The sequence below is a fragment of the Gopherus evgoodei genome, chromosome 12 (genome assembly GCF_007399415.2).
Source record: "Gopherus evgoodei ecotype Sinaloan lineage chromosome 12, rGopEvg1_v1.p, whole genome shotgun sequence".
Taxonomy (NCBI): Eukaryota; Metazoa; Chordata; order Testudines; family Testudinidae; genus Gopherus; species Gopherus evgoodei.
The window spans coordinates 21,130,973-21,157,021 of NC_044333.1; the positions used below are offsets into that span (position 1 = coordinate 21,130,973).

At 41.4% G+C, this 26,049-nt stretch overlaps 1 protein-coding gene across 3 annotated transcripts; it reads left to right on the forward strand.

Moving 5' to 3' along the window:
- The first annotated feature begins 16,286 nt into the window (after nucleotides 1-16,286).
- POP4 (POP4 homolog, ribonuclease P/MRP subunit) lies at nucleotides 16,287-21,677 on the forward strand. Of its 3 annotated transcripts, none has more exons than XM_030581573.1 (8): nucleotides 16,287-16,398; nucleotides 16,440-16,557; nucleotides 17,028-17,080; nucleotides 18,943-19,166; nucleotides 19,807-19,884; nucleotides 20,107-20,168; nucleotides 20,713-20,775; nucleotides 21,240-21,677. In XM_030581573.1, exons 1-8 carry the CDS (start codon nucleotides 16,339-16,341, stop codon nucleotides 21,374-21,376), a joined length of 795 nt encoding a protein of 264 aa, XP_030437433.1. In that variant the 5' UTR covers nucleotides 16,287-16,338; the 3' UTR covers nucleotides 21,377-21,677. The 3 variants fall into 3 exon arrangements, with proteins under 3 accessions (XP_030437433.1, XP_030437430.1, XP_030437431.1); XM_030581570.1 differs by having other exon boundaries at nucleotides 16,295-16,398; nucleotides 20,674-20,775; XM_030581571.1 differs by having other exon boundaries at nucleotides 16,295-16,398; nucleotides 16,440-16,518; nucleotides 20,674-20,775.
- The last annotated feature ends 4,372 nt before the right edge of the window (nucleotides 21,678-26,049 follow it).

Genomic DNA, 26,049 nt, shown 5'->3' on the forward strand with positions numbered 1-26,049 from the left:
GAGATATTATTCTTACCTGAATGTATTATATACAGTGCTATTATGTGTTTTCTTACTAAAATTAACATTTGTATAAGGGTAGTTCAATTCAATAATGTCAGCTGATTTACAATGGGGCCCTGATGATGACGTTACCCTTAATTTATTTAGGGATGGATTGTTGGGCTTTTTAAAAATGTAATGTATGGAATGCTGAAAGTTTTTAAGTCATAAGTATCTTACCTAGATGTTACTTTCTTTTAGGGTCAAAAATTGGCTTTGTATACCTGTAGCCTTTCTTTTCTCACAAAGCAAACTTCAAAATTGGAAAGAGTCAATTAAATTATTTTTAATTTATTAGCAGCTCCTAAATCAGTTAATATTTCTTTCCCATAGTGAATGCACAGTATTGTGAGACTAAATGCTGTAATTTCTATTGATCTGTTACCACCGTCTATTTAAGTGAAATAATTAAAATGATTTATAAGCTTGGCCCAGTGCCTCAGTGGTTTAGTAAATCGTATTGCACTGTGAAAGCAGGGCCGGCTCCAGGCCCCAGCACGCCAAGTGCGTGCTTGGGGCAACATGCCGCGGGGGGCGCTCTGCCGGTTGCCAGGAGGGCGGCAGGCGGCTCTGGTGGACCTCCCACAGGCCTGCCTGCGGAGGGTCCGCTGCTTCTGTGGCTCTGGTGGAGCATCCGCAGACACGCCTGCGAGAGGTCCACCGGAGCCACAGGACCGGCGAGCGGTAGAGTGCCCCCCGCGGCCACCGTGCTTGGGGCAGCAAAATGGCTAGAGCCGGCCCTGTGTGAAAGGCTCAGATATTCTTAAGTGCTCACATATTGGCACCTACAAGAGCTAGCACTTGAGCTGTATTTCCTTCTCCTGAGGGTAGTTTATGGAAGTCAGTGCAGCTGTAGTCAAAATGCTTGTTCACATGTAGGGCCTCCGTGAAAATGTAAAGTCAGATTCTCTTCTCATTGCACCAGTGCCCATCTGGAATCATTTGCCCTTGGCATCAATGGAATTAGCCATGATACAACCTTGCATCAATGGAGTTATGACAGATGGGCCCTGGTGTAACTGGAAGTAGGAGCTCCTCTCTAGTTTGTGGGAAAAGCATTTTTAGTAGAAGGTTGAGTACCGTTGTTTATCCTCATGGCTGTACTGGTATAATAATACTAGTTAAAACCAAGAAAAGTTTTCAGGAGTTCCTAGAAAACTTCCCCATATGGCTGTACTTACACCATACCCCAGCTCCTGTTAGGTGGAATTAAACTATGCAGCAACAACGAGCCTGAACATTAATTTGGTTTGCTTCTTTGAGTATACATGGATAATAAAAACACTGAAGTGGTGGGGACACGAGTGGGGCTGAGGGGAGAGAAGCCTCTTTAGGCAGATTTGAGATAACAAATTGTATTCAAGGTGCATTGATGAGAAACCAAGAGCAGCATTGTTTGCTGTTAGGCCCACATATTATGCTAATTTACAGGTTGACAGAAAATGAGTTTAAAACCATTTCTACTGGCTAAAGTCCTGATCCTGCAGTGCACTGTGTGGGGGCGAAGGATGACCCATAGAGGGAGGGACTCTTTGACCATCAGTGCAATGAGAAACACTAATGGGAGTTACAAAAGTAAACCTCCTCATGCCATAGACAGAATAGATTCCACAATAATTCTGAAAGAAGGATGGGAGACCATGAACTTGACCTCAGCTGGGTGGGTAGTTAAATTCAGCAATAATTGTGAAACCAATTACATTTTAGGATAGATACTGTAGTATTTTTACTTTGACTATACATAGATACTATGCCTAAGTAAGCCTCAAGCTTAGCTTTATTATTGTACATTGTTTTGGCTTTATTCATTTGTGTAACATGGTGGGGAGAAATTATACTAAGAAAAGGAAAATGTCCTTGTGGAAACATTAAATTTTTAAGATGTTTTGTTGGATGCACTTTGAAACACACGTCATCATGTTCTTTCTTGACCGTAACCTGTCACCGTTTCCATTTTGCTTCAAATGGGTCCATTATTCTACAAAGTGAATTCAGCTGGAACTAATTGTTTTATTAAATAAAGTTTATTTTTGAACTGACTGCTCCAGGCACTAAGAAAAAACACTTCTTGCCACGGCTGTAGCAAATCTAGGTCAGAAATTCAAAAAGAAGTATTAGCAAATGGATGTAATCAAGCTGAAGGACAAGTGAATATTCTACCTCAAAGGTGGAAAAAATAAAGATGAAACAACTGCTTTTTCTTCTGCTGCCTTACCACCGCTAGTTTCACAGATCAGTGGCCTTTTTTTAAAAGAAATCTGCCATACTGAAGTGTAATTGCCAGTGTTTTTATTTTAAGTACCTATAATTAGGCTTGCATATTCATATTTAGACACCTAAATAAGAGGCCTAATTTTCAAGAGAGCTGAGCAGCTGGCAGCATCCCTTGGCATCACTGCAACTGCATGGTCCTCTGCACTGTTGAAAACTGGACTCCCTATTTAGGGGATGAACCATGGACTGAGGACCCTAGCAATAGGCATGCATTTAAAAAAATTCTTGGCCCGAGTTTGACTTTGAAAATTTTCAATAACAAATTATTTTCCAAAATGGAACACTCCCAAACCAAAAGCAGGACAGCTCCATAAAATAAATGGCAAATTGCTAAAACAGACATGCTCCCAAAATATGAACATCAAGCAGTCCTCATGAGGGAACGTATAGTACATGAAATTATATCTACCTGATTATTGCTTAAAAGTATCATTTGAAGTACAAGTAAATTCTTTGTGATAGCTCTTATGAACAGATGGTTGTGATAAAGATTGATCAGAGGATCATTAATCTCACAGATATTATGTCTCTAATAATAGCTGTCTTTCTAGTAATAGTGGCCCTGATTCACCAGTGGGGTGTTCCCAACTGTATGCTGATGTAACCTCATAAACATGGAGTGTAACAGTGGTGAATCTGTAGCCTATAAAGCTAGCTTGCTTGCTTGCCTATATATTTTTTCTTATAGATTTATTTTTATGGCACCTTAGAGACTAACAAATTTATTTGAGCATAAGCTTTCATGGGCTACAGCCCACTTCATCAGATGCATGGAATGGAACATATAGTGAGGAGATATACATACATACAGAGAACATGAAAAGGTGGAAGTTGCCATACCAACTCTAAGAGGCTAAGTAATTCAGATGAGCTATTATCAGCAGGAGAAAAAAAACTTTTGTAGTGATAATCAAGATGGCTCATTCCTTCAGTTGACAACAAGGTGTGAGGATACTTAACATGGGGAAATAGATTCAATTTGTGCAATGACCCAGCCACTTCCAGTCTCTATTTAAGCCCAAGTTAATTGTATCTAGTTTTCAAATTAATTCTAAAAACTTTTGTCATGATAATCAAGAGGAATGGGCCATCTTGATTATCACTACAAAAGTTTTTTTTCTCCTGCTGATAATAGCTCATCTTAATTAATTAGCCTCTTAGAGTTGGTATGGCAACTTCCACCTTTTCATGTTCCCTGTACGTATAGATATCTTCTTACTATATGTTCCATTCTATGCATCTGATGAAGTGGGCTGTGGCCCACAAAAGCTTATGCCCAAATAAATGTGTTAGTCTCTAAGGTGCCACAAGTACTCCTGTTCTTTTTGTGGATACAGACTAACACGACTGCTACTCTGAAACTTATTTTTTTATGGTTTTGATTGTTTGTTTTATTATAATAGGTGTATAAATTTATATTAAAATAGTTTGGCTGTAACGCAAGAGACCTACAGGCCATATTCTGTATGTTTAGCTAAAGCAAAGTTAGCATACATATGTCTGGGACCTTTTACCAAGCTAGATAGTGATAAGTTAAAAGCATAAGGTCCATATATGGCAGCGACCTTTAACTTAGATAGATAAAGGCTGCATTGAAGCAGGGGAGCATAGAGGCTTTCCAAAGTTTATGCCCTCTGTAAACAGGTACACCACAAGAAAAGAACCAAAATAACCGGGAGGACAAAAATAATAAATGTGTGAATGATCTAATGTCATTAATAAGTATGTAAATGTCATCCAGACATACAAACATACCAACCTATGGAGTAAGTGTGCCCTAACAGTTTGGTGAGTGAGGAAACTAGGTCTAGACAGAGAAGGAGGACTCAAGCACCCATGCCCTATAAGAGGGGTGACCTACCATGCCAAGAAATCTAATCTAATCTAAGCAGCTATACTCCAAGCATCTTTCTTAGTTTGTTACTGTTAGTTTAATTTTAAGTTTTAAGTCAGTTAAGTGAAATTCTAAGTCAGCTTCAATAGCTCTTAGCTCTAGCTTCTTCTAAGCTCTGCACCTCCTGCTCAAGAACTGAGGAACTCAAGGTGAGGCTGGTCCTTGGTCTCTTATAACCAGGTCATGAAGGAAGGGTGTGAGTCTATTAATCAAAAGCTTTATAGTATATAATATCATATGTATCTTTAAAATAATAGTATTTCATTTGTAACTCTGATTATTTTACCATTTGATTACAATTTCTTTTTATCTCATTAAAAGTCTTTAAGACTATTTTGGTCTCAGTGTGAGCATCCTGTCATACCTCCCAGGTTCCCGTGCACAATCTGTGTAGCCTGATTCTGGGGCAAGAACCTTATCTTCTGATCAGATTAACTGGTGAGCCTATAACCCATACTATCCAAATTAATAATATTAACCTCCCAAATCAGGCAACAAAGCCGATCCCAGATGTTTGTTAAATAGAGCTGTATGCTTACTCAGATGCAGAAGAGCAACGTGGTCCCTAGGCAGCTGTCTGCAAACACAATTCAGCTCCAGCCACAAGTCAGTGAATGGTTAACTCTGTTTGCAAGATTGTTCAAATTAAGTATTTTAAGATGTGCACAATTACAGGAGCCCAAAATCTGCTACACTTCTATTATTTTAACAAGTGTAAAGAACTGAAATGTGTCTCTCTCCTGGAGTAATCCTTGGCAGGCTGAAAGGTTTTCTCTCCTTGTTCCATTACAAAATGTATAAATTAATCTCATGATAAAATTAACATAGTGATGAGGCAAATGAACTAGCGTCGCCACATTCATCTATCAGCTTCCGGCATTTCTCGAGATTAGGGTTCATTTAATTAACAACTTGACAAGCTCACTCCAGAGCTGCAGATCTACTTATTACTTTTGATCTCTTTAGACACAAGTCTCTTTATATTTTATCACCTTTTTGTTGCAGAGATTGAAGGAATATCGTGGGCAGGTTTTTTTAAATGTATTACAATGGAGTTTTTATTTAAAATGCAATAAAATAGCATTGACCCCAGCCAGAAGTCTGCAGCTCATGAGAAACTATATTGTGTATAGTCTAATCAAATGCCTTTAATTGGTTACATGTCTTTACCTGAGCGCCTCTGATAAAATGATGAGATGAGCACTCTCAGCTCCCATTGACTACAGTGCAGGAGTCAAAACTTAGCTCTTCTCAGTTGTTTTCCTTTCCCTGTGTATGACAATCTCATGGGAAAATCTCAGTGCAATAGAGTTCTTCAGTGCATGGACAAGTGGGCCCATTTTAATTTCTATTATTGGAGTCTACCTGGACTTCTCTTGAAGTTTTATGTCGCACTTCATGTTATTAAGGGTCCATTTATAAAGGGCTAATACATGATTAATTGCTGCTACAAACATGTTGCAGACATGAGTATGAATGTAACATAGTTATTATACTCCCATCAGTAGAAAGTATTGCAGATGGTTATAAGCAATCTATTGGGCTCTCTAGAGATCTATAGCAATTAATTAAGCCATCTACTAATAATGTATTAACCTGTGACAAAGTGCAGGGAGTTAACAGATAATCCTGCACTCTGATCACTCTCACACCAATTTGTTCCCCAGACAAGGCTGACTGGAGTAATGAGTTAATTATCTAATCAGGTGGGGGAGGAGGTGTGGGGGGTGAGCTGGGTGAGCTAAAGAGCAAATTACCCCATTGGCTCCAGAATTATAAGAGAGGCACAGGAAGAGGACATGCAAGATTGAGGAGCAGGGCTAGCTGAGTCAGAAAGGTCTCTGGAATGGGAAACCTCTTCTTCTTTTGGGCCCTGGAAAAATGCTGTGAGAATACAAGGGAAATTCTACATACTATTGTTGCACAAAACTGTAAAGTGGTTTGTGACCGAATACATTAACACACTACACACTATTGTAATAATTTTTGTACAAAATGTGCCTTGTCACGTATCATTTGATCATTGAATAATAATAATCATGATGAAATCTCTGTAGCAACATTATATGTAAACTTATGAATGCCCTTTAAATGATGTTGGTAACACACATTGATCCATAAAATAAAAATCTGTTTCACAGTCATTCTGACTATTATGGATATAGCCAATGCAGACCTTTTTTTGAGGTAGATAATGAGCATCCATCTAAAAAAAACCCCAAATCTGCCATTCCCCTCATCTCCAAAAGCCAGACAGCTCGTCACCTCTCCCATTTCCCTTTCCAGAAGACCTGTGAAGTATGAGAATGACTGAGACTACCTTTATCCAGGTACAAGGGCCATCCTTAGGATTTATGGGGCCCTACGCAGTATTATTAAACTGGTGCCCCTATGCCGGATGGCAGCCCAAGCTCACAGCCTGGTGGGGGAGGGGGAGGAGGGACTTGACAGCAAAGGATAATGAGATGCCTGGCCTGCCTCATGGTGGCGGAGAGTCACAGTTCCCCGCAGAGACTTCCATGCCCTCTCCCTCATGCAGAATGGACATGAAGAAAGTACCTAATTAAAAGCACTAAAATTTGGGAATAAAAAATGTCAGTCACAGGTTTTTTGATATGCCCTGAAGTTTGTTCAGAGATTTATTTGCAAAAACTTCATAGTAAGGGTGAGTCAGCTATCCTGCTGAATACAACATTACATATAATGGAATACATGATGCAGCTCTTCTCTGTTTTACATTTTCTTAATCAGTATTTCTAAGCTGAATTTATATTTTAAATGTACTCAAATCTTAAGCCAGCATTCCAGATTACTACATATTTAACTCACTGAAACAAAAACATTCTTTTAAATTAATCAGAGAGGTTTAGTGTGTTCATAACAATGTTCACTGCTTTTAGAAAAAGGGAACAGTAATTTACTTTGTGTGATCATAACAAGAGACATGGTTATGAAATTTCAACAACTTTAAAAAAATATGTTTCCAAAGATTTTAGGTATAACAAGGATTTTGTCTTACTAAGGTACTGATTTTGCTGGAGGATTCTTTTAAAACTAGTTCGTCGGATAGTCAGAAGTAAAGAAAGGGAAACTCTTTGTCCAGCTATCTGGAAGGGAAGGACTGTTGTCCCTTTAAAGGCTCTCTTCAGTGGGGAGTGGGGGGAGAGGTGGTGAAGGGATGGACAGAAAGGACACAGGAAGACTTGGAAGCACTTTTTTTTTTTAACTATAGTAATTAAAATGTGTATTTTAGATAAGGGAGGTCTTTTGAACGATTTATTTAAAAAACTGTATGTCTGAAGATCCACGCATTTAAGGCTAAAGATGATTGTGCATCTAAAACTCTATGCAAGCATTTTTTAGAAATGTGATTTTATAATCTTCACCAGCTCACTAATGAAATATTTTTAAAGCAAATTTTAAACAAAGGTCCTGTAGACTGACATGTTCTGTGTAAATATTACATTAATGCACAACTGTTTTTGTCAGTAACGTCAGAAACTGACAGTATAAAAATTTATTTGGGCATAAGCTTTCGTGGACATCTGATGAAATGGGTTCTAGTTCACAAAAGCTTATGCCCAAATAATTTGTTAGTCTTTGAGGTGACACAAGGACTCGTCCTTGTTTTTGCTGATACAGACTAACAGGACTACCACTCTGAAACCTGTCAGTATATACCTTGGGGTTGGCAAATGCCTGTTAAATGCTTTATTACCCCTTGAATGTCTCTTTAACAGTTTCAATGTTGTGCTAATAGGTCTGGCAGGCTGGAGGTTTTTTCACTTTTAACTACTAGATTCCCTCCCAAGGAAGACTCACCAGGCTAGAGCAGCCATCTGTGGGAGCCTGCAGGAAGGGTCAGAACAGGGATAGGAAAACAAGAGGGTGGACACTAAGACCCAGTGGTGCCCCAAATTTTCAGGTGCCCTACGCAGCTGCCTATGTTGCCTATGCCTAAGGACGGCCCTGTCCAGGTACACCGCACTTGGTCTCAAGAGGAAGGCATGGGAGCTTGTGGTGACCAGCTCTAGGCTGGAGGTTTTTCTCACTGGATTCTGTTAATTGGAAGGCAGTTTCAGGGAAACTCAGCAGAAGGTAAATGGATGTGCCTCAGCCCTGCGCTCTCTCTCTCTAACCCAAGCACCAAGGCCCAAATTCTCAAAGGTATTTAGGTTCCTACCTTTCATTGAAATCAGTCGATGTTAGGAACCTGAAGACCTTCTGAAGATCTGTGCCAAACTGCCATGTCTTGCTACCTTGGAAGGCTACAGGTGAGTGAGTTTGTTAGAGGCACAGTGCTTAGAGACTAGGGGCCAGATTTTGAAAGGTATTTAGATGCTTTGAGCCCTTTAAAAATCTGGCCCTTGGTCTCTGAAAGCAGTCTACATTGTCTGGCAGGGAAAGATGCATCCACCCCAAACATAAAATCCCTCTGTAACCTATCTGTATGGGAATACCTCAAACTTGTTACATTGACTGTGCAGAGTTGCCTACACAGAGAATTACATGGAGAGATACACTTCCTACAGAGGGACTATTTATGCTCACTTATCTAAATACACTGACACACAAGTGACCATGTGTGTCTGGCAAATGGGACTTTCCCTGTTTTCAGGGACTCTCCTAGTATCTATGAGTTTATAAAACTGGCACCTGGTTCCATTTTTTGTAACCTTCTCAGAAGCAAGGGGCCAGCTGAGTTGGTTAAACTGACAGCATGCTCGTTGACAGCATGTGCTCAAGGACCAATGGGACCCATCAGGCTTGTTTTTTGTTGCTGCCCTGACATCCCCCACAACAGACCTCTTGGTAAGTCTTCACTCTTCATGAGTCCTTGAGAGTCCGACTCACTGTGACTGGGCAACCTCGAAAGTAACAAGGATCCAGGGAACTCAGGCATGCAACCACCAATTACAAGTGGCTACTGATACAGCCTGGTTGATATCTGCCCTCCTAGTCATCAGCCCTGCCCTGGATTGTGGCAGGGTATGAAGTGATAAAGGTATCTGATTCTAGGGAGTAGTAGAAAGAAGACAATAGACTGACAAAATGAATCTGGTAGAGAAAGAGAAAGGAAAACAGGAGGAGTGCAGCAGAGAGATAGGGAGGAAAGAATAAAGGAGAGTAGATTAAAACATGGGAAGGAAGGAAGACAAAAGGAATGAGCAGAGGGGAAAAAGCCAGGAGGAGCAGAAGAATAAAGAGATAATAAGAGAAGGAGAAATTGGGGAAGGATTGTGCCTGCAGACACAAGGTAAAAATAGAGTAAAGAGGCTGGATCTCAGAAGAAAGGGAACGCAAGTGTAAATACTATTTGCTGCTATTCTGCTGCTATTTACTATGGCATGTCTAGGGTTTTATTCCAAAAGGGAGAAGGAGAAGGGTTGTATCTTAACTGAAGAGTGGGATAAGGAGACCTGGACATGCTTTTTCCTTCCTCCCTCACCTAACAGGGCCCTTCTGTGCACGCATCTCAACCCTTACCAAAACTATTCCAGGAACTCCACCCCTACCACCATTACCTACAACACATGGCCCTATTTCTCACTTTGGAATTAGGTCATCCTAGTAACACAGTACTGCTTATAATTCTCCTTTTCTTGTCCCAATTTCTGCTATTCATGTGGAAGGTACTGTGCTGCTGTTAGGTTAATGATCACTATCAAGATCTATAGGAAACCTGTAATGCTAGAACTAAAGGTGGCCAAATAACATTAACTCCTGGTTGGAAGTGGGCTGCGTAGACTTAGATTCTACAGAGCAGCATTGATTGTACACCATCTCTGTAAACCTGTAATATCAACAGAGAATGCCCTGAAAGACACAGATGTGACCACAGTTCTGATTCTTCATGTACCTGCAGGTAACCACCACCCTAATTATTGGTTCTTAGACTACCAATGTATAGCAGTCACAGCATGTCAGGTTATTCATCAAGAGAACGAATGGAAATTCAAATAGGATGGGAAACGGTCATGTACAGAACAAATCACCACCGACAGCAAAGGAGGCAGCTGAGAAGTTGCCATTCGATAGCATCAAACGCTGAGTGAAAAACCAAACTAGTGTGGCAGTGATGTTCCTGTATATAGTAAAGACGATTTCAAAACCTAATCCGCTCTACAGGAATGACTGTTTAACAGCAAACAGAAATGCTACACAACAGTTTGGCACAGAAACTAAAGATGATCTTTTTGGAATGAAAGTGCAGGAAGAATTCAAGTGGGCAAAATCCAGTTATTCACACTGGAATTGGGACAGGATATTGGGGTTCACAATCGCAACACTGCTCTTATGATTGGTTTCCTGGAAAAATAGGCAAATGTATCTCCCTCCCAAACCCGTTTTCCCCACAGATGAATGTCCAGCACACTTCTTCACACAAATTATTTTCAACACTGTAAATGTGATAAACATCCAATTTTTCTTCTGTCTATATTTTATTAAAACCTACTCTAAGATATTTGATGGGAATTTTATTGGTTCTTAGCTGTTACTAATTAAATGCTTTTTATGGGCCCAATTTCCATTTATACTAAGGCGTCTTTACACTGCTTTGGGTGAGTTATTCATTACTGTCCCTTTAACACAGCTGGAGTGGTGCAAAGGGGCCTTAGTGTAAATGAGAATCTGGCCTCTGTGTGTTGAAAGAAGCTGCAGATGTGTAATATGCAAAATCCTTTTAATGAGGTGCACTATATGTTTCAAATAGCAGGCAGGTATTGCTGCCAGACTTGAACAGAGGTGCCTGCAAGACATGATAAAAAGACGCTCTTTGGTAGACCCACAGTAATTGGTATCTGAGACTTTTTCATTTTAATTCTTATCATAGGCTGCCATCTAGTGAAAAAGGTACTCGTTACACTGTGCATTTGGCTCATGCTGAGTTTATTTTGTCAGTGTTTCCAACCACAAGCTTTCAAAAATCATGGGTCAGACCCTGCAAATAATCATATTGGCTTTAAAATCTAGGATTTTTTTAAAAAAATGCATTTTGGGTATTTGCCTTATCTTTTCTTCCTCTAGGTTGCACTTGAGTCATGTGTTCAAACTTTTCTCCAAAACCATGAGGGCCAGTAACTTACTTTTTCTTTTGAATGAAAGTTCAGATTCTGATGTATTCACAGGATTCCAGGACTTGGGGTTTTAAGAAACCAATCAAATTGTAAGTGTCACGCTAAATGGGGTGAGATAGCAACACTGTTGTTTTTTTAAACCACGTGTATTCCTGTTTAATAGTCTGTGCTTTAAAGGCAAAATGAGACAATCTGAAACCAAATTGGTAAGAAATACTAATAGGATGTTAGGGTCAAAGGCAGAGCCTGGCACACTGCCGGTGAATTATACAAAAAATGACATTATAGCAATTGTGGTGGACTCCTGCACAAAACAGGTGAACATCCTCAGGCTTCCTACTAATGTACTCCATGCATGTGGTAGGCTGAGAGTCAGAGTTCATAATATCGTCAGCCGAGGTGCCCCAGAAACACAGGCACAAAACCAAACTGTGCACTAAACTCAGAGATGACTTGCTGTCCAGGGAAGAGAGTCTGAGGGGAAATGTCAGGAGAAAGAGGATTGGGCCATGCATCCATCCCCAAATGATTTCTTCGAGGTAAAAATAACACCATTGATTTATGCAAGAAGTGCTACTGATTGTGGTGGTTTGGTAGTGAACAAGGATGGGTGGACGATTTGCCAAAAGGACTGGCATTTAGATGGAAGAAATTGGATCATGAGAATTTCAGAGAAAATTGTTTTCACCAAAAAAACACAATATTACTAATATAATTTGGCCTACAGGAACAGAAGGACGTCAGTCACGAGAGATTAAAATAGCTGGATATGTTCCCTCTATATATTATTTATTTCTGGTAACAGCTTCTATTAGCAAAGGTGTAGGATACACTTTGATATAACCTAGACTAGTTTTACACATATCCACCAACTTCATTTGCTTCCCATCCACCTCCAAATTCAATTGATAATTTCCCTATTTTTCAAAACTTTATTCCCTGCTACTTTGACCTCATATCTACTACTGTACTTGTTCACTTTGCTCCTCTAAATTTAGCCTTTTTTATGACTCTCCAGTTAGGTCATCCTTTCACTGCTTCCACATCTATCTGCAATTTCCCCAAAAGATACCCTACACTTGGACTACACATAGTTTTTGTACTGCTTTAAGTATATTGGTTTAGAAACAGATACTGTTAAAGTTATACTGGTATACAGGTGCTTTTATCAGTATAGTTTACTTCCCTGAATTTAGGGAGGATAATAAATACATACTTACATTTAAGGGAATAAATTATACCAATATAAGCACCTTTATACCATATAATGGTGAAGGTTGTATCACTATATCTGTTTCTAAACCCCTAAATTACTTCATCCCTTCAAATGCTTTGTGAAAGCCATTTGATAGTCCTATGTATTGATGGAAATGTACTGTAATTATGTCCACATTGTTTCACTTTAATATTTTTCTGTCTACGTTTCACTTACTGGTTTTCATTTCCATAATCCTACTTGCACTTCCTTTTCTATAAAAACTTTCTTTGTTTACTTTGTTTATTTTCTTATTCTTCCTCACATTTATTGGATTAAATTTTCAACTCCTGCTTCTCAGAATTTTTTTGTTGGGACATGCACACTCATATATGCATTCCTCCCTCACTCAGACATTAGACCTAAAGGTAAATTGAATGATGAAGACATGGAACTGCTGGAAGAGACCGGCTTCCCCAGGCACTAGTTTAGCCTGGATCATTGGATTTACAATGTCAGGATAACCATCACTGATTTGACTATTAATCCCTTAAGTGCCTCAGGAACTGCAGCATAAATCCAGTGAAGGAGCACTCATATGGCTCTAAAGACCTATAGTGCTTCTCCTGATATTCCCATTCAGGAAAACTGAGCTTTTTTAATAGCGGTGACCATTCAAAGAGTTAAATCTTTTTAAATTAGAGAGATCTGTTTGCTGTTGTGGTGGTGCTGAATGCTGGGAAGATATTTAGGATGATTCAGTGGATACCCATATTTACATTCACAGAGATTTGAATTCGCCACCAGCCCATTTCTTGCTTTCACTCATAAACTTACAGGAGCATTCACTGCTATCAGATATCTAGCCAGTGCTTTACAGCTCCACAATAGCACTCAGCAGAGTAGTCATCTTTCTTATACACTGTCTCAGTAAGTAACTATCTCTCATAACTATCTGTTCCTCTACCAAAGAGAAATTCATTATGCACCAATTCCATTTCTATCCCTGAGACATGACTTTAGCATTTTTCTTCCTTTAGTGAACCAAAATCTCTGTAGATTTAGTATTTTAGGGTTTAGGGAATATGTACCAGAATGGAAGCTGTGGCATCAGGGCATATGGAGTATCGGGAGGATACTGGGGAGTTATTAGTATCTGGGTGGTTCAGATGGTATCAGGGTGGTGATACCAGGGAATGGTACTGGGTACTGGATGGTATCAGGGAGATATCAGGATAGGAATATCTCCTGTGGTATCAAGACACAGATGACACTGGGTTGGTAGTGGGGAGAGAACTGTGTTAAAACCATAACACAGAGCAGGTAGTATAGGGAATGGATGGTATTGCAGTGGCACTGGTAGGTGGCTGATATCAAGAGCTTATCAGAGGGTGGTATGAGGGAGGTATCAGTAAGGGAATGGTATTAGGGAGTGAGTGGTATCCATGAAGGGATGGTATTGGTGAAGTACTGATGAGAGGATGGTATCAGGGTCGTATAGGCAAATGGCTGAAATCAAGGAAGTATTGGTGAGTGGTTGGTATCCGGGAGATATCAGGGAGAGGATGGCATTGGCAAGGGGGTATTAGGGATATCATGATAGTGTAGGGACAAAGGGATGAAAATATTGGTAGGGGCTAGAAACAGGAAGTGAGTGAAATCAGGAAAGGGGTGGGACTGGGAAGTATCAGAGAGGTACCAAGCTTGTGGTAGTGACAAAGGGATAGTACTGGAGAGGAGTGCTTTCAGGGTAGTATTGGGAAGGGGATAGTATTAAGCAGGAAGTAATATCAGGAGTGAGTGAAATCAGGGAAACTGGAACTGGGAAGCATTAAGGAGGTATTGATAAGTGTAGGGTATTGACAAAGGGATGATATCAGGGAAGTATCAGGCAGGAAAGGTACTGGGGATATGGCAAGGGGGTAGTATCAGGGAGTGAGTAGTACCAGGGGAAAAGGTGGTATCAGGGAGTGTTGGTATGAGAAAGATTAAATTATTGGAACAGAGTAGCATTGAGAGGCTAAGGTCTGGAGTAGGGATAGGAGGGAGGTATTGGGGGCCTATCATTAGCTGAATTGGTGAGTAAGTGGGCTGACAGTTGCTGTACTAGTGAGTGGGTGGGTGAACAGTGGCTGTATTGGTGAGTTCAGGGGCTGGCACTAAGTGTATTAGTGAGAGGCTAGGCTAGCACTGGGTGCATGGTGAGTGATGGGTCTGACACTGGTATAGTGGTGGGGGTTAGTGAGAGTGGATGTGGGGTTTGGTGACACTGGGTGTATTGGTGAGAGGCTGGCTAACTGGGTGTGTTGGCACAGAGCTGGGTGACACTGAGTGTATTGAGAGGCTAGCTAACAGTGGATGTGTTGGCAGAGGGCTGGGTGACACTGGGTGTATTGGTGAGGGGCTGGGTGACAGTGGATGTACGGATGGTTCCAATGGTGTGTTGGCGGAGTGGGAGTGAGACTGGATGTCTTGGCGAAGATTGGGGGTTGTCTCCTGTCCAGACAGTATTGCCACGCTGTTGCTGGTGGGAGTTGTTCTTGAAGCCCCTGCAGCAGGGCCAGATGAATTCTCCTATAGGCCCAGGGCTATTAGATTGTGTGGGGCCCCTATATACAAGTCTTTTTCCTAATTTAAAACAAAATTGTCACAATTATGGAATTGAGGCTATTAACACTATAATAAACTTGCCTTTTAATTAACACAAAGCCGTTCTGTGGTTACATTTCAGTCTTAAAACATGTAGAATATAGTTAATTCAAAATAACCTACTTCTTACCTTAGAACAGCTGTTATATTGGTTCTTTCTGGGAGGGAGTTTGGGTGCAGGAGGGGTCTGCAGCCTGGGGCAGAGTATTGGAACGCAGTAGAGGGTGAGGGGTCAGGGAGGGAGTTTGGTGCAGAAGGGGATTCTGGCCTGGGAGTTGGGGTGCAGGCGGTGGTGCAAGGTGCAGGCTCTGGGTTGCTCCTGTCCAGCGGCACAGCAAGGCTCATACAGGCTGCTGCCTGCTGTAGCCCGCCGCTCCTGGAACCAGCTGGCTGCTGACAGGCCTCGATGCGCCCCTGGGGGGACAGCGTGTCTCCATGTGCTGCCTGCGCCTGCAAGCGCTGCCCACGCAGCTCCCACGGGCCAGGAAGCGGCCCATGGCAGCTGTGGGGCCAGGGCTGGGGGCAGCGTGTGGTGCTGCCTCCCAGCCCGGCCAGGGGCCGCAGAGACATGCCAGCAGTGGGAGCAGCGTGAGGCCACAGCAGCCAGCCTGCCTGAGCCCTGCTGGGCCCCTGGGCTTTCAGCGGCCCGGAGAGCGGGATCGACTGGCAGAGGCTCCGGGATCGACCGGTTGATTGACAGGTTGGTGACCACTGAGTTGTACATAATTATGGATTTACTGTTGTGGGTGCCCCCGTAGCGCGAGCCCCTGGGCTGCAGCCCCTAAACCCTGCGTTAATCCAGCCTTGCTGCTGCTGGAGTCCTGCGAGCTCGGGGCTGCGCTGCACCTCGCTCGGCTCGGGCAGGGCAACTGACCTCTCAGGGCTTCCGCCCACCAGTCTCGCGCTTCCCCGGCTCCAGGGCTGCAGCAGCATCGGGGTTGGCTGGGCGCAGAATGACGGCGGGCGAGGCTGTACTGCCCCGCCTCGCCACCAGGGGCAGCACTAGTCAGCGTCCCCGCCTCATCTCCTCCCTTCACCTCGGCCCTTTTGGGAGGGGACTTGCGCATGCGCCGTTCTCCAAAAGCCCGTTCAGCGCATATCAATGCGCATGCGCCCTCCCTTCAGTAAGGGCCGGCGAACAAGCGTTTCTAGGTTGCAGCGCGTGCGCTCCATGTGGGTGGAGTTAGGTTGAGCTACAAGGGCGCATGCGCTTGGCTTGTGTTGGCCGAAGGGACAAAGCCCCCAGAGAGGCTGTTGGGCTGCCGGGTCCGAACTACTTGCGGATGTTTGTGCGCGCGCACCAGGCGGTGCAGACCCACCCCCAGCTGCTACGCATGCGCGTTCCTGTCGAAGTCGGGCTTTGACGCAGCATCTTGATTTCATCGGTAGGAGCCGGAAGTGCTGCCTAGTTACCAAGATGGAGCGTAAGTGCTGGCCCACGGAGCGGTTACTGTAGCCCCGTGGCGTGGGCCGGTGTCCCCTCCGCCCGGCTCCTCGCGGCACTTCTCGCGTGTTTTAGTGCAGTGCGCTGAGTTGGGGGCGAGGGGTTAGAGCCTCCCAGGCCCCCGCTGAGGGGCGAGCGGCGTTTCTCAGGGCGCGGCGCCCGCCCCGGGCCGCGCCTGTCGCTCGCAAGCGCGTAACCCTCGGCCCCGAGCTCTCTGCCGCCCCTGGGCATGGGCTGGGGGCGGGTCGCAGCCCGGTCAGACCCCGGCGCCGTTCGGGCCCTGCTAGGATTGTGCAGCGTTCGGGGGAGGTGGCGGCGGCGGCGGCGGCGGCCTTCGCCGTCCTCGCAAGCGTCAGCTGTTGCCCCCCAGACGGGGAAGCAGACTGGCTAACCTAGTGTGGGGAAAGGGGACCCCCTGCTGACTGGGAATTGTGTTAATGTGTGTTCCAGGTGTGATTTATAGTAAGCTACCGCCGCAGGCTGCAAAGCTGCTGGATCTCCAGGTATCAGCTACTGTAACTGCTGCTCTAATAAAGAGAATTGTGTGAGCTGGACTCTGCATATACAACCCTCATCTCTTTTGTAGCTGGTAATGTGAGTTCATGCTGTTTGTTTCTTAGTCAAATTGTCCATTTTATCTAAAACCTTGGTCACGATAATTTTCATCCCGTACAGGGAGGTTAATCAAGATAATGTTTGAATTGAATTCTGGTCTTGGCATTTTGGCTGGTGCCATTCAGCAAGCTCTAAATATTGTTTCTACTTTGGCCTAGCAAAAGACATTTTGGTCATTTTAGAGTTATGAGCCAGTTTAAAATCACACTCAGAAACCTGACTGCATGTGACTCAAGATGGTATTTAGAATTTTTTTTAACTATTTTTGCACTTTTTTTTTTTAACAACTTGTTCATTCTCAAAGCCTCAGTGCTTCAACTTGATCTATGCAGGCAGGACCCTGCACCTGTGTTGAGCCCAACTGGAGACAATGGTTCTCAACACAGGTGCAAGGCCCTATTTTTTTTCTTTTCTATACATACTGGGGGTTGGTAGGGGGGTCCTGAATAATTTTGCTTGAATGTTTTGACTGGCACTGTCTCTTCTACCTGTTTTCTAAGAATCAGATTTGGAGCCTCTTAAACTTCATAATGTAAATAATGTATCATAGCAATGTTGGCTAAACTGGCTTATCTTTTTTCATAACAATAGCTGGTGTTTTATTTTTGCATGGAAACTTTCAAGCAGATATAGCCTGAAACAGCTGTGTTACATATCTCTGAAAATAATGATTTCTGTTTGAAACAGATTCTTAACAATCTGTGGAGAGTTCCGGGGAGAAACTTGGACAACACTCTTCCTGCACAAATTGCTGTCTTATCTGTATTTTTCTTTTTACAGTTGTTAGGAAGTTTGCATGAAAATGGGAATGTTTGCTCTTAAGAGTGAGTTTGGAACTGGAGAGCTCAGAATTTTTAGTAGCATATGAACTGTTTTGCTTTCAGTTATCTATTAAAGTCAGTAACAAAGTCAGATTTTTCTGTTTATTGATAGATGGCTTACTTGTAGGTTCTTACCAAACTCATGGCCATTTTGGTCAATATCATGGTCATAGGATTTTAAAAATTGTAAATTTCGTGATTTCAGCTATTTAAATCCGAAATTTCACAATGGTGTAATTGTAGGGGCCCTGACCCAAAAAGGAGTTGTGTGTGTGTGGGTTTGGGGAGGCGACAAGGTTATTGTAGAGGGGATTGCAGTATTGCTACCCTTACTACTGCTGATGGATGGTGGCACTGCCGTTAGAGCTGGGCAACTGGAGAGAGGTGGCTGCTGGCCAGGAGCCCTTAGTTTTTCCCTGTGAAATCTGTATAGCATAGGATAAAAAGCACACAGAAGACCAGATTTCACAGTCCGTGACATGTTTTTCATGGTTGTGAATTTGGTAGGGCCCTACTTATTTGAACTGAATCAACTTAAAGAAGTGAAGCTAATCTGTTGTACACAAGCGTCTGTGCAATCATTTTCTTCTCATAGCTAATGTCTAATGAATAGACTTCCATGTCGCAAAATATAGTCCCAGTTAGCACTAATATGGCACCCATTCAGTCTTCTCAGATAAAGGATGATGGAATGGCCATGGAAACTAAACTACCATCAACACTCGAGTTAGTCCCCTCAGTTAAGGATTCTGAGGCACTTTGGTGGGTCAGTGTGGAAATGTTTCATGAAAATATAATTGACTTAAGTATCTAGAATATTATCGTTTTTTTTCATGATACATTAGCATGTATTTAATATCAGTGGTACCAACCACTGATGAGACTACTAGTCAGTGATATTCTTAACTTTAACAACTTTTATTTTGGAGCCTCAAGGATCACAAGAAGCTGAAGCTTTTGTAAGTGCTTTTCTGAAGCGTAGTATGCCACGACTGAAAGATGAAGCCATCCAGGATATGCTAACCCGAAAAGCGGTAGTTCTTGAGCATAGTCTGAGAAGAAGGACAAAGGAAAAAAGGAAGAAAACAAAAGGATTTTCTGCCAAGCAGAGGAGAGAAATGCGGCTCTTTGAAGTTAAACCAGAACAACAAAAGTAAGAACTTAAAAAGCTTTCTTTTTGTGAGTTATTAGTAAAAATTGAAAAGTTTTTGAAAGCTTGTACATGCAGCAATATGTATGTATTGGTGCTAACAATTATTAATTAGTACTCTTAATATTTTGTTGAGTTAGATCAGGTCTGTGCTGCTTATGACATTTGGCCATGCGAGGACAGTTCTTTATTTTTTATTTGATAGATGTCTACTGCATATTATGAATATCACTGACATTGCCTTCTTTTTGTGTTTTGTAAATTACTGTACGGAGCCACAGATCTGTGATAGTGACCAGACTTAGTATCTCACAGTGCATGAAATGTTTTTATTAAAAAGCATCCTCTTTGCAACCATAGTTGGGAAATGAAGTAGACAGAGAATACAAGAGTAGGAGTTTCTCAGGACATAAAATGCAAAATCTTTGTGATGTACATTAGAAATCTCTTTTTAGAGTAAGTAATCTTACAGCTTGGACTGTTGTATTGTATAGCTAATGACTTCATGAGATACTCAAAGAAACAAGTTCTAACTTTGTATGTAAATTATAGATTGGTTAGTAGTTAAGCTATCATGTTGTATCATACAACCTTCTGAAAAGATACTGTATAATCTTTTTTTGTCTCTTGCTGACTATTGTAGATATGAGTTATTTCTACCATTACATGAACTCTGGAAACAATACATCAGGGATCTGTGTAATGGGCTCAGACCAGATGCGTAAGTTCAGTTTATTTAAAAACATGTAGAATCTAGATTGTTTATACTTATGGTAATATAATAATAGTCTTTGAAAGATTATTTTGCATAATGTTTTTAAACAAGCATGTATTTCTATATTTTTATAAATACAAAAGTGTACTGACTTTTAACACCACAGACAAGATTTATTGTAAATATAGATTTTTTTTTTTTAAATTGTTGTTGTTGTTTTTTTTTAAGACAACCACAGATGATTCAGACCAAATTGCTAAAAGCTGATCTCCATGGAGCTATTGTTACAGGTATTACTTTTTTCCTTTTTTTTTCTAAAGGCTTCTTTCAAAGCCCTATAGGGTCACAATCACCTTACACTCTGTTTCTAAACCTACATGTTCCTTTCCCTTAACTTCTGCCACAAACACATATTTAACTTCTATTTCTGTAGTCTTAGTACTTGTATACTCTCTAATATTACCTACTTTGAGGTCACATGTTGAGACCAAATTATTATTTGACCTACTCCGCTTCCCAGACTCACCCCCAAATACTTCATTTAAGTACTTGTGGAAACCCTCCTTTGTTAGAATTCATTGTTAATATGCAGAGCCACCAACAGCTATGTGATTGCTACTAGTATTAATTTGACTTCATAGTAGCATTAGGTATATTTAGGTATATTCTGAATTACTACAAGCTATCTTTTAAAATTATGAAGCTATAGTATGTGTCATTTTCATTTGCAAATTCTTCCACTGATGCATCCGTTTTTGTTTTGTTTTTGTTTTGGTTGTTTTTTTGTTTTTTTAGTAACTAAATCAAAATGTCCCTCTTATGTTGGGATCACAGGAATTATTCTACAGGAAATGAAGCATATTTTCAAAATTATCACTAAAGAAGATAAATTAAAAGGTATGTAGTACAGTTTTCTGTACCTTCACATTTTGAGTAGTCAGAAATATTACTTTTGCATATTATTTATCTGATACTTTCTTTGTAAGCCCAAGTGGCAATGTAGGCTGAATAATACTTAGTAATAAAAATCATGCAGCCATGTTCTTGTTGAACAGAATTCTCACCAGAGCAGAACAGCCCTGAACAGATAGGCTTCATGAAAATAGCAAAAGATATATCAGAAGCAGATTGTTCATGTTGATCTGATTGTCACTTTTGATGCTCTTTGCGACATACTAATAGGATGTTTCAAGACATTGGATGCTTTTAAACATTGGAATTCTTGAAAAAGAAGAAGGGCCTTTGAAAACTTAGTCATGCCAAAGTACCAGAACCTTGAAGGACAGAGATTTACACTGGTACATTACTGATGGTGTGTTTTTGTTTTGTTTTGTTTTTTGTTTTATTCTTCAACTTTTCAGTTATTCCCAAGCTTAACAATGTATTTAGCCTGGAGCTTGATGGCTTTATTTCCCACATCTATGGTAGCAAGTTCCAGCTAAGAGCAAGTGAGCGTTCTGCAAAGAAGTTCAAAGCAAAAGGAACTATTGACCTATGATTTTAAGGAAATTCAAAGATATTGGGGCTTCGTTCATAAACTGAAAATCAAGTTAAAAAACAAGAACATATGGAATTCTACATCTTCTAAAGTATTTCTTTATACAGAAGTATGAGTTACAAGAAACATTTAAGTTACATCTGTTTTATGTACTGGATGGTCTCCCAAAATCCTCAGATTGTCAATATTTCATTTCTTGAAAATATAGTGTTTAACATTTTTGGTCTTTTTTTATAGTAAACTAATATTTGTGATGATTTGCATCAATTTGTTTTTCAAAATAAAGTCCTTTTCCCAATTATTGCTTGACTTAATATAACTTTAATTGTGTTGGTTTAGTGTGTATAATAAATGTCTCAATTTACATATTTTCAGGCAAATCAAACTGTGAAACATGTATAAATCCCAATTCCTGATGTTAAAAGTTGTCTCTATGACATGTTTCACGGACAGGGTTATATGGAGGAATTTACCATACAGAAAATGAATTAAATCTTGTTTACAACTTGTTTTTAAATTCTGTGATTTGGCTTCCATACATATTATAGTGCTTGTAAGAAGACTAAAAGATTTAAGGCTTTTACAGTATAATCACCATTTGGTGATGTAAAGACAATATTTTATGATTTAAATTTTACACACTTGCTTTGTGTAAACTGTTTTCTCTTATACCAGGAGCGACTATTTCATCTGATCCAATACCAGTGCTTACAAACAATATACAGATGAGGGAAGTATAAATGCATAGATAAGTTTAGCGCAGTCTTTCTAGCTGCAAAGGATATCACTATAGTCTGTGTCTTCTCACTGTAGTGTGACTTGTTACTTCATTACAATTCTCATGTCTACTCTGCTAGATTACTCATTCTGGCTGTCTTGTATTTGGAAGGGCTAACGCTGCAGTGATCCCTTCAAAGTAAGACATTTGTAGATTTCACTGTGTAATAAAAAATAGCATCTTTATAGGGGAGAGGTTTGAATCCTTTTTCCACCTTCCTCCAATCTTTCTGATTTTATTTATTTTTTAATTATTTTGCATATTATATGGAGGTCCCTCTGTTTTGAAACTCTGACAATTTATTAGATCAAGGCTGGCTGGCTGAGAGGGAAGAGCGTTTGAATACTAGTATTCTAGTGTGGCAACAAGAAGGCCTACTCAGTGGCTGCTGTTGAGGGCTTTTTAAGGTTGCTCAAAGAATATTAAACAGAGAGGGGGAAATGGTTTTAACACTCCTAAAAGCAATGCTGATAGTAAGCTTTGTAATGCAAAGCTTTTTTATCATTGCACCCTACCTATGTTGAGGAAATGAAGGAACTATCCTTTATAGAAACTGCAATTTTTTGGCAAAATGTTTCAAAGATTACTGTGCTGAAATTAAAAAAAATTCAAATGCAGGCTTTTGTGTAATAAAAGGAAAGAAGGATTATAAAGGTAGCATGTCTGAAAACAGAAAATATCGTTGTACATAGAATTCTCAATGCATAAAATATCTTGCCTTTCAAACCTTAGTATTTTTAAATGTATTTACTGTATATTATAAACAGATGCTTACATCAGTTGTGTATTTTGCTGCAGGTGGTTCTCTGGATTTTAGTGTGGTTCAGTGAATAGGTAAGAGAAAAAGCAGCTTTCCCTGACTGAGCTTTTTGGGTCAGACTGTGGTATGGAGGAGGGATCCTTCCCTGCCCTCAACACTCTGTAATTTCCTCTTCCAAATAGCATGTAATCTTGTGCCAGGGAAATCAAGTCAACTCTCGAAGCTGCGGTGCTCCTACACAGCTACACCTAGAGAATGCTGCAGAGTGCTGTCATCTTCTTGAAGACCAACAGAATAAGCTCAGTGAGTTTCTTCTCTCTCATTTGCCTGGAGTGACTCTCCTTCCTACAATTCTTACAGCACATAATGACTTGGGGGGCGCGGATGAGCATTTACATCACACTCCGTATCGGCCCTAGCCAGGCAAGCTAATGATTAACCAGTGGACCAAATTCAGTGATGATTCCTGGTCACATGCCAACTGAGGCATGCTGCGCTAAGAAGACTGAGACCCTTGGAATGGAAGGTTCTAAAAGTTCTTTGCGCTAACCTTTTCACAACAACCGTATGAGAAATTTAAGGTCCCTGTTTTACAGATGAGAAAACGGAAGACAGTTGCTAAGTACTTTGCAACTACAGGTTCTACTATGCTTTCTCTCATTGGACGTTCCTCTTCCAAACAAAAGAGAGCTTTTTAGTTTTTGTACTAAGGAATGTCTAACGTGAATCCCACTTTAAGCATGAGTAATTATGTTTGCAGTCATTTGTCTTTACAGTGCCAGGCCGAAGCTGATAGCTGCTGTGTTGATTTAAATTAATCTCCAGGGAGGAGGAGATGAGTGATGTGCCTAGTTCTAGAATGTGAGTCAGGACTGTTGGTGTATGTTAGTGATGCTGTTCAGGAAGCACTGGCAGCCACCTCTAATAATAATAATGATGATGATCCCATCTAGAGGATTGTAAACTACACAGTAACCTCTTTAAGCGGGAAAATACCCACTTAAAATAGTGGTCTTGGTGTCTGCGCTAAATCACTGAATGGGAAATGAAATTGAGGAACATATAGGGAGGTGGAAATCAAAGCAGGTAGAAAGCAATCCTGCTATTGATGTGTGCAGCTCCTTTTCAACAATGTCAATGAAGGAGGAGTATTATGGGTTAGAGGTGAGCTGTACCTTTGCCCTCTCCATCTCTCAGTGGGCACCCTTTCCAAGTGAGAGGCTTAGATCAGCCTCTTTTTGTGAGTGAAATCCTGTGCTTCACTCCACTTTTAAACTGGACTGATGAGGCTTACAACACCCGCTGTTCATCACCTATATTACCCTGGCACATCCAGCAGTGTTTGGCCCTGCTATATGCTTAGTTTAGGAGGTTGTGACCCATATGCAATTGTAACTACTCAGGACAGTCTCTTCAGTACACATGTTATTTGGCCATGGGAACATAACAGAGAAAAGGGTTAAAACAACAAAAGCCTAAAAACATATTGACTAAGCTAAACTTAGCCCTTCCTTGCCAGTTTGGAACATAGAACATAGCCCTGGAAGGGACTTCCTGGGTGCAGACAACCTAGTCAGATAATCCCGTTAATAAATTTTATCAAGCTCCACTTTAAGGGTATGTCTACATCTAAAATTTTGCAGCGCTGGTTGTTACAGCTGTATTAGTACAGCTGTATAGGGCCAGCGCTGCAGAGTGGCCACACTTACAGCAACCAGCGCTGCAAGTGGTGTTAGATGTGGCCATACTGCAGCGCTGTTGGGCGGCTTCAAGGGGGGTTCGGGGAATGCGAGAGCAAACCGGGGAAGGAGACCAGCTTCGCCGCGGTTTGCTCTCGCGTTCCCCAAACCCCCCTGCAAACCGCAGGGAAGGAGACCTGCTTGCACGGAGGTTCGGGGAACACGAGAGCAAACCGGGGAAGGAGACCAGCTTTGCCGCGGTTTGCTCTCGCGTTCCCCGAACCACCCTGCAAACCGCAGGGAAGGAGACGTGCTTGCTCGGGGTTCGGGGAACGCGAGAGCAAACCGGGGAAGGAGACCAGCTTGATTACCAGAGGCTTCCTCAGGTATGCTGGGATACCTGCTTATTCCACGGAGGTCAAGAAAAGCACTGGTAAGTGTCTACACTTGATTACCAGCGCTGGATCCTCTACACCTGAGACAAAACGGGAGTACGGCCAGCGCTGCAAACAGGGAGTTGCAGCGCTGGTGATGCCCTGCAGATGTGTACACCTCCTAAGTTGCAGCGCTGTAAGCCCCTCACCAGCGCTGCAACTTTGTGATGTAGACAAGCCCAAAAACTAGTTAGGTAGTTTGTCCCCATTGCTGCTAGTGGAAGACTGTTCTACAACCTCAGTTTTCTGGTCATTAGAAGCCTAATTTCTAGCCTGAATTTATTCAGGGCCAGTTTATACTCATTTATTTTTGTGCCACAGTGTCTTTTAGCTTAAATAGCTTTTCTACCTTCCTCAACCCCTCATATATTTATAGAGAGCAGTCATATCCACTCTCAGCCTTCCTGGCTTGTTTAGCCTAGCAAATGCTCTTCTAGTCTTCTCTCATAAAATAAGGTATCTCCATTCCCTGGATCATCCCAGTAACCCTTCTCTGAACCAGTCTGACTGGGCTGTGGTGCCCCATTCCCCATCATTGGGCCTATGAGACAGGCTGCATCCTACAACTTCTACCTGTTGGACAACCTGCCCCCACCCACCACCCTGTGTATGTGTCTGTCCCTCAGGTGATAGGCTTATTTATTTCAAAGTTCCTTTGTTTCAGAGTTCCTGCTTGCAGATCTTGTTAGTCAGCACATAGATTAGGCACAGGGCATACCATATTAATATATTATACCCAGCATGTGGGCAGTTGTTAACCAAATTATATTACGTCTTTTCCACAGTTCGGTCCACATTGGTCACTTAGGTCAAGAGATTATATATCCCACAACCGTCTGCAAAGCAAAATGTACTTTTGGCATTCACAAATATAAATTTTGTCCAAAGACAAGATACATTTGCTCTATGTCTCAGTACAGGTTCCTTCACAGGCAACTTATTAAAATGTAGCATCCAAAACAGATGATAAAAGGTACAGAACAAGTTAAGGAAATGGTAGGCTGGATTTTAAGAAGTGCTTT

Excerpts from the sequence above, each read along its gene's own strand:
- POP4 (XM_030581570.1), top strand. The coding sequence starts at position 16,339 with ATGCGCTTGGCTTGTGTTGGCCGAAGGGACAAAGCCCCCAGAGAGGCT. Across the intron at positions 16,558-17,027 it reads CCTAGTTACCAAGATGGAGC|GTGTGATTTATAGTAAGCTA; the intron begins GTAAGTGCTGGC and ends TGTGTGTTCCAG. Across the intron at positions 19,885-20,106 it reads AATGGGCTCAGACCAGATGC|ACAACCACAGATGATTCAGA; the intron begins GTAAGTTCAGTT and ends TTTTTTTTTAAG.